Source organism: Nelumbo lutea, chromosome 1, assembly GCF_056320005.1.
Source record: "Nelumbo lutea isolate HS-2025 chromosome 1, American lotus-T2T, whole genome shotgun sequence".
NCBI lineage: Eukaryota > Viridiplantae > Streptophyta > Magnoliopsida > Proteales > Nelumbonaceae > Nelumbo > Nelumbo lutea.
In genome coordinates this window covers 40,888,909-40,897,294 of record NC_142684.1, presented here as the reverse complement: position 1 = coordinate 40,897,294, position 8,386 = coordinate 40,888,909, and the positions used below count along the sequence as shown (strand labels likewise).

Here is an 8,386-nt window from a genome sequence, read left to right as displayed (position 1 = left end):
TTTATAAAAGTGATTTCGTAAAATTACTTTTTGTAAAAGTGCTTTCGCAAAAATAGACCTCTATGATAATAGTTTTATAGATAGAGTTTCTTCAAAGAATGAAATGAGTAAAATGGGGCATGATTATTTTTCATGCTACAACCTACAAGCTAGTCAATTTTTGCACTATGGGGCTGATTTTTCATTCTAAAAGAAGTGTGGCCCTTGGTAAGAATTTTGTAACCAAACACTCTAATGTTATTCATTTTTGCTTAAAATGAGCAGTAATTAAGAGAATGAGCCCGAGAACAGTGAGCCAAACATGGCCCAAACCTACTCAAAACCCTAGGACAATTGGTATAATAGAGACAACCACCCAAGTCCACCTACAACTCCTCACTTGAACCTTGCTTTTGTCTCCATAGCTAAACATGACTTGGAGATTGTGATGAGGGAGGTTGAGGGGATTGGCCCCACCCAAATTGCAACTTTTTGGGGAGATAAGGGAGAGGCTTAACACTCAAATTGTTAATTCCCCAAACATGCCAAAAGATTCTTGTTGTATATATAGACATGTGTCAATTTGTTATCATCATACAAGTTGTTCATATCCAAGCTTTTCATATCTCAGCTTGCATTGAGAACATCTACCGTACTTGTAGAGATATTCCCAATATACGGTTCAATTGTGTTGTGGGGTGACTATGGGGCACATCTTGTGGGGTGCCATGTGAACTCCATCCATACAAGTATGGTACTCCCTCAAGAAGATAATGAAAAAAGAGTAGACATGGCAAAAAGCTGACCCAACCTGTGAACCTGACCTAACCCAACCCGAAAAAATAGGGTTAGGGTCTCATATTGAGTTACTTGAATTTGAAAATGACCCAACCCGACCCAATCCAAAAAAAGTTGGGTTGGGTTGAGTTGGGTCATGGGTCAACTCGTTGATCCGACTATTAGGTCTAATTGGGACTATTTATGCATTGTTAGAAGTTTTCACTCTTTAATTTTTACTCTTTATCGTTTACTCTTTAAATTGTTAAATATTCAATTTTTTCATTTTATATTTGAAATTTTAAGATTAATTCCTTTAATTTTGGAATTTTTCATGTATTTATTATTTTATTTTTTAAATTTTAATTGTTAAATACCCCTAACCCAAACATTTAAGGATATGATCTAGCATTTGGCAGCCCGATCCAAATTCAATCCGACCCAAAATCAAACTGAAGTGTGTTTACCCAACCCGAACCCCACCCACCCAACTCAATTGCCAGGTCTAAAAAGGAGTAATTATTTCGAGAGAAATTATTAGAGTCGAAGAAGAGAGGAGGGAGAGAAAAAGTAAGGGTAAAAATGGAATTATAAAACAATTTAATAGACAATAACCCTAAACGTTTCTAAAATAGATGAACTATTTGTTATATGTGAAACCATCTTATAAGGATGGCAATAATCAGACGACAGACTTAATACATAATTCTGATTTTTGTAAATCTATAAACACTCAAAAGTTTAAAAGCCCACACCCTATATTTTGTATTAACAACAATTCGAAACCGGCAACTATTCCAACTGTATTTTGGCCTACCCTCGGCTGAAGGGTCATTCATACCCTATAATTTCTTAAAAGCATGAGGTATATAACTAATTATCCCTTAAAAATAGTTTCGATCACCGTTCACGTGAGGTTTCAACAATTTATTCAAGAAAAATTATAATTTAAATTATTGACAGGAATTTAATTATTATATTAATAGTTTTTTGGTGACTTCAAGATGTTATTTCTTGAGAAATCCAACCTGTTGTGTACTTGGTTCAAGGTTCTGTTGGCTACATCATCTTTGCATTTATGTAGAATCTCAGCCGCCAGATTGGGGGACTGATGTAATACAGTAGTTCGCGAAGTAAAGTATCGGAGTCGTAAGGCTCGTAAGCGTGGTCACTGAAATCGAACGTCGAAGACGTGCTTTTCCGCCCGAATCCGAAGTTCCGAACTTTCGAACCATCCCCGACAAAAGCTGCTTAATTAATTTAATAAATTAAAAAATTAGCATTTTATTGAAATATTTAAATGGAAAAGGAATAAAAAGGAGAGAAAAAACCAGCCAACAGCTTTGGCACGCGGGACCCACGCACGAATAAAACGAAACACAAAAAAAAGCAACAAGTGGGACTCACCAAGAGGCGGAGAAATATTTAAGCTGCCGCCAGCAACGGCACGATGCAGCAGCATCCGAGAGTGGGACGTTACAGAAATGGATTGGACGGTGATGTTTAGATGTGGGTCCCACTTGAAGCAACGGTACTAGCTGGCTGACAGTCTGGGTCTACTCGTTTTTAAGCCTCTCCACTTCCTTCCGCCTCTCTGTTCTCTCTCTCTCTCTCGTCAAGATTATTGTAAGAAGCAGAGGCGATGGCTGAGGTGGCTGCGACGAAGGCGCAAGTGGTGGCGGAAAAAACAACGACGGAGAAGGAGGCGCCACCGGCGCCGGAGGTAGAGGAGCCGGTGAAGGCTGCTGCGGCGGTCGAAGAGGTTGTGGAGGTGGAGAAAGCGAAGCCCGCTGAGGAGGGAACGCTTTCTCTGTCTGTTTCATTCAAGGAGGAGACAAACGTGGTTGCTGATCTTCCTGAGAATGAAAAGAAGGCTCTTGAGGAGTTCAAGCAACTCATCCAGCAAGCCCTTCAAAAGCACGAGTTCACTTCGCCGCCATCGGCGTCGATGAAGGAAGAGGAAAAGAAGGAAGAAGTTAAGGAGCAAGAGAAACCGGCGGAGGAGAAGGCTGCTTGTGCTGAGGATGTGGCTCCGGCAGCACCGGTGGAGGAGAAGCGAACTGAAACTGCCGAACCCTCGAAGCCAGAAGCAGAACCCGAACCGGAACCGGCTAAGGAAGTGAAAGTGGAAGAGAAGATTGAAACCGTGGTGGTCGCTGAGGTGGTCGAGACAGTTACCACTACCGTCGACGACGATGGTGCTAAGACTGTTGAGGCCATCGAGGAGACCATCGTGGCTGTTTCCTCTTCTACTGCTGCTGTGGCGGAGGCTCCCGCTGCTCCGGCTGAACCAGAGAAGAAAGAAGAAGAAGTGGCAGCTGTGCCACCCCCACCTCCGGAGGAGGTCTCTATCTGGGGGATTCCCCTACTCAAGGACGAGCGGAGCGATGTGATCCTCTTGAAATTCCTCCGAGCCAGGGATTTCAAGGTTAAGGATGCCTTCGCCATGATAAAAAACGCCGTCCGTTGGAGGAAGGACTTCGGCGTCGAATCCCTTCTTGAGGAAGACCTAGGTAACGATCTCGACAAGGTGGTCTTCATGCACGGAGACGGCAAAGATGGACACCCTGTCTGCTACAACGTCTATCAAAAAACCTTCTCTGATGAAGAGAAGCGCAAGAAGTTCCTACGATGGAGGATTCAGTTCCATGAGAAGAGCATCAGAAAGCTCGATTTCAGCCCCAACGGCATCAATACCATCGTACAGGTTACCGACCTCAAGAACTTGGTCGTACCCGGAATTCTGGAACTCCGTCAAGCCCTTTATTTGCTCCAAGACAACTACCCAGAATTCCTCGCCAAACAGGTCAATCCCTTTCTGAAACCCGATTGAGTTTAGCTTGATTTTGGTTCTGGTTGGTTGGTTTTGATTTGGAGATTTTCTTTCTGTTTTTAGATATTGATCAATGTTCCATGGTGGTACCTAGCGATCAATCGGATGATTAGTCCTTTCATGACCCAGAGGACCAGGAGCAAGTTTGTCTATGCTGGGCCATCGAAATCCACTGAGACTCTCTTCAAGTTAGTCAAGATTTTGGTTTATTCTTTTCCTTGATTTAATAGGGATTCTGTCTCCATGCTTTTGGTGCTTTCTGATTTAATTTTGTTTGGTGGGCTTGGCTTTGTTTCTGATCTTGTGTCTGATTGTGTTGCAGATACATAGCTCCTGAGCTTGTACCAGTTCAATTTGGAGGCTTGAGCAGAGATGGTGAAGGTGAATTCACCGATTCTGATGCTGCTAACGAGATTACCATAAAAGCTGCAACCAAGCAAACTGTGGAATTCCCTGCATCTGAGGTGGGGTTTGATCTTCTTAATTCTTCTTCTTCAATTGATGATCTTCTCTATATTTGGGTAGTTTGAAGTTTTGAATCCTGATTGAGATTATTGATTTGCAGGCATGCCACCTTGTCTGGGAGGTAAGAGTTGTGGGTTGGGATGTCAGCTATGGCGCTGAATTTGTGCCAAGCGCTGAAGATGGATACACCGTGATCGTTCAGAAATCGAGGAAGATCACCTCAAGCGAAGAACCAGTGTTGTGCAATAGCTTCAAAATCGGAGAACCAGGCAAGATCGTCCTCACCATTGACAATCAAAGCTCTAAGAAGAAGAAGCTCCTCTACAGGTCCAAGACCAAGCCCTCCTCGGATTAATTCGACTCCACAAATCTGTATGGACCATTATCAAGTGCTAATCTGCAATTAATAGTTTAAACCCAAAATGCAAAATAAAGGAAAACAAGAACAGCATCAGCAGCATTGCCAGAGATTGAGGGTCTGGGTTGGGTCCTTTTTGTTTAGAAAGCAAAGTTTCTTTTTCTATTTTTTCTTGTCCTATTTAATTTAAATTTTTAAATTTGAATTTCATTTTTTTTGGGGATTTCTTTCTTGCTTTCTTTTTATGATAATTGAGTTTGATGTTGGTTTGTGAGAACTGGTAAGAGTGAAAGTGTGGGAAAGAAATGGATTCTATTACTAATGTTCCTGTAAAATTTCTATGTAAATTTATGGTTTTAAATTCTAATGGATGTCTATTATGTTTCTTGATCATTTCTGCAATAAAATTTGATTGAATCATTCTTTACTTCAACCCAGATCCCTCTTTGTTTTTCTTTATAATCTAAATTCAAGAAGTACAGAAAGAATTCTTCGTATATCATTGGGGTAATGGGCAAACTGTTTTCTTTTCTTAGCTGTCTGGGCAAACTGTTTTCTTTTCTTCTTCTGCTCATTAATTAGGTTCCTAATCATTTGGTCCACCACCTTAAACAAATAATAATCCTGTCCATTGTTCCTTTGGTTGCGTTTGGTTGTAGTTCAATTTGCACTATGCCAAACTATGGTAGTGCAAATGATTTGGATGCAAATTCTGCACAATAAAATTATACTTAATTTGCATTTTTTTCATTTGCATTCCCATGCATTTGTATTGTATTGAATCTAATAAAATTGAGCTGCAACTAAATGTAGCTTTTGGTTGCATATTGTGAACTAAGGAATATTTGGTTTCTTGGTGTTAATTAAAAAAAATGCCATTACATCAGTATCACATGGGCGTTTATGTTTATTGGTTAGGTTTTACTGTAACGTCTAGATTTAGTATTTCTTGAAATAAAATAATTATGTGGTATACTTTAACAGGTGTGAATGTGATGTAAAATGTAAAAAGCATTAATTATGCTCAACTAAAATCTGATGCTTCAGTTTCCTTGCATGGGTGGGTTTGCTGTGTTGGACCATGGGCAATTTCCTGGCTTGAGTTGTACTACTCTGAACAACAGTTTTATGCTGTTTGCTGGGTGCCAGCTTCACTCAACACCCCCTTTGCTGGACACTGGGACCAACAACGCTGGCCCAAGTTCAGAATCTACCGAAGTTAAGGCGCGCCTCGTGCCATGCCAGCCTGAAAGGAGGGCAGAGGGCTTTTGAGTTTTATAAACTGCTAAAATGTTAGTCAAAATTGTACAGATTTGTAATCATATTAACGTTAATGCATTGGATCCCAATAGAACTTTGGATGACCTTCCAAAAGTCTTTTTTTTTATGTCGCATAATTAGCCACTTGGATTGGACATGGGTGGGGCAGTAGAGTTGATGAGCACATGCGTAGCTTTGATGCCTGTTCCTGAAAGGGACCCTTTGTGTTAGTTTATAAGCAAGGGAAATATTAGTTTATAAGCTATAGACTAGAAAGCTAAATCATGAGATGCTGATAAAAAATAAATGATGCTCATATGCCTTGATCTTGTATGCTGGGATGCAAATGGATCGGATCGGTTTCGAACAGAGTATATTCGAATCCGATCCCATTTTGCTTATGGCGGTTTTATTTGATTCGAAGATTTGATCCGATTTTTTTTTTTTTGATAAATAAAGATTTGATCGAATTTGATAGGCCTCAATCTGAATTTGAATCCTATTGGTAAAGTGGATCTTTGGATCTGATTCGATCTAATTTGTTTTTTAAAAACTAAATTATTAAAAGAAATTTAAAAAATACCAATTTAAGTAAAGAAAAAAAATAAAAAATGCAAATATTTTTTTAATTATTTTTAGTATATATACATGTTTTTTATAAAAAATAAATAACATGACAAATTTATAAAAATACAATATAGATAATATATTTCTAAATAAATAAACAACATATATATGTATTACAATATATATTATGTAAATAAGGGAAAAGTACGGATAAACCCATTTCAGAATTCTGAAATCCAGGCCAGTCCATACAGAGGCATTTAAATTCAAGTTTTTCAATCTTAAGACAAATTCCCACGCCAACTTAGATTTCCCTTATTTTTTTAATTTCAAAGTTATTAATAAACTTGTGAAGACTAAAATGATCCTGATGGGGCCCACTGTTTAGATCTCTCCTGCTCCCCCTCCTCTTTCGTTGTCTCTCCCACTCTCAACTCTCCTCTTCCTTTAACTTTCTTCCTCCCAAACCCAGAGCTCCTCTTTCGCTTTCGCTCTCCCGCTCTCCCTTTGCTGTAACCGCTTCTGTTTCTACCATTTCTCTCACCCTCTTTGATGATACGGGAGGAGGCAGAGATGTTTGCCTCATTACCCTTTTAGTTGGACGTCCAACATTTCTTTTAGCCGGATTCCTCTTTTCTGTAGCATGTTTTCCGCCAGACCTTGTTGGGTAGCCTGATCTTTCCATCCATCACTTTTTTTATTGTTGTTATCGTTTGAACCATTTACACTGAACTCTTCAACTCCTTTGGTTCATCAGCTGATCTATCCGGTTTTCTAGTGTTTCTACTCACCATCTCTTTAGTGGCGAGCTCTCTTAATGCAATAGCAGCGACAGATTCTGGGGAGTTATTGGCGAAGAAGACATTGGCGTTATTGAACAGAGGTAGCAGATCAAGGAAGAACTTGCTGCTGCAACTGTTGTACTGCCCTTCTTCCAGCTGACTCTGCGCCAGTTTGAGGTCTACGTGTTTCCGCACTAAGCTCGTATACTTGGCCGCCCTTCTTCACAGTCGATTACAAATTGGTTTAAGCGATATTCTGGGGTTTCTGAATTGGCGTGGGAATATGTCCTAAGATTGAAAAAGTTAAATTTAAATGCCATGGGAAATGGGTTTATCCGTACTTTTCTCTATAAATAAATATATGTTAGATAGGGGTGATCCGAATCCGTTTCAATGATCCAAAAAGGGGTGATTTGAATTCGACCAAATAAGATTGAATCTTTGGATCGGATCCATTTGCACCCTAATTTTAAATTCCTGTCTTACGAGGTTCAAAAAATCGCAATGCATCCAGGTGTATTTGTTGTATTGCATCTTTTTGGCTACGCCTTTGAAAAATTATGACCCCGTTTGGTTAGTCTTTCATGCGAATCTTTGGGTTTTAATAAAGACCTTTGGTATAAAAAATTGGACTTTTCCCGTTTGGTTTCCAATAATTCACAGCTCAAAGACCACTTTAGAAAAAGACCAAAAAAGGCCAAATTTCAGGAAGCTTTTGAGCTTTTCAAGCCCCCTGGCGTTCACATCATCTGTCCCCTTGGTATAGAAAATTTTCTGAAATCAGATCGATAGCAATTTACTATATCATTTAAAACAATCACTTTAATTTTGAAATGGAAAAAACAAGCTGATGTGTGAGAATGCTATTAGTCTCATACAGAAAAATAGGGGACAGATGACGTGAATTCCCCTTGTCTACTAAGAAAGCCCGGTCATTGATTTATTGATCAATAAGTGTGCCAAACTCCCACTCATGACCCGATCAAACAATAGGATTTATTGATTTTTGGGAAGTTTTTTAACTGGGTAAATGCACTTATCTGGCTAAGTATTTCTTGGATAATTGTATTTTCCCATGTTCTTTTATTTTCCAAATAAATAAGACAATGACAATTTTATTCATAAAAAACCATTATTAAAAGGGGCAATTTTATCTCATCCAAGTATTGGCAACTTTCCCCATAGATGGAAAAATTATTTACCCACCTTGGAGATGGGAATACCTAGGGAAAATATATTTTCCATAAACCCCACATAAATCTGGGAAAAAAAACATGGATACAACTTTCCCCCTCTCAAAATCCAAAAAGCTAATAACCCCTTAGGGTTTCATTTTCACATTATCCTTCATCTTTCTATTTGCAA

The 8,386-nt window shown here is 39.2% G+C and overlaps 1 protein-coding gene across 1 annotated transcript; it reads left to right on the top strand.

Moving 5' to 3' along the window:
• The first annotated feature begins 2,208 nt into the window (after window positions 1–2,208).
• Window positions 2,209–4,805, top strand: LOC148874378 (patellin-3-like). The gene is made up of 4 exons (XM_088960477.1): window positions 2,209–3,562; window positions 3,653–3,777; window positions 3,912–4,053; window positions 4,155–4,805. The coding sequence occupies exons 1-4, from the start codon at window positions 2,399–2,401 to the stop codon at window positions 4,407–4,409; spliced, it is 1,686 nt and encodes a 561-aa protein (XP_088816603.1). The 5' UTR covers window positions 2,209–2,398; the 3' UTR covers window positions 4,410–4,805.
• The last annotated feature ends 3,581 nt before the right edge of the window (window positions 4,806–8,386 follow it).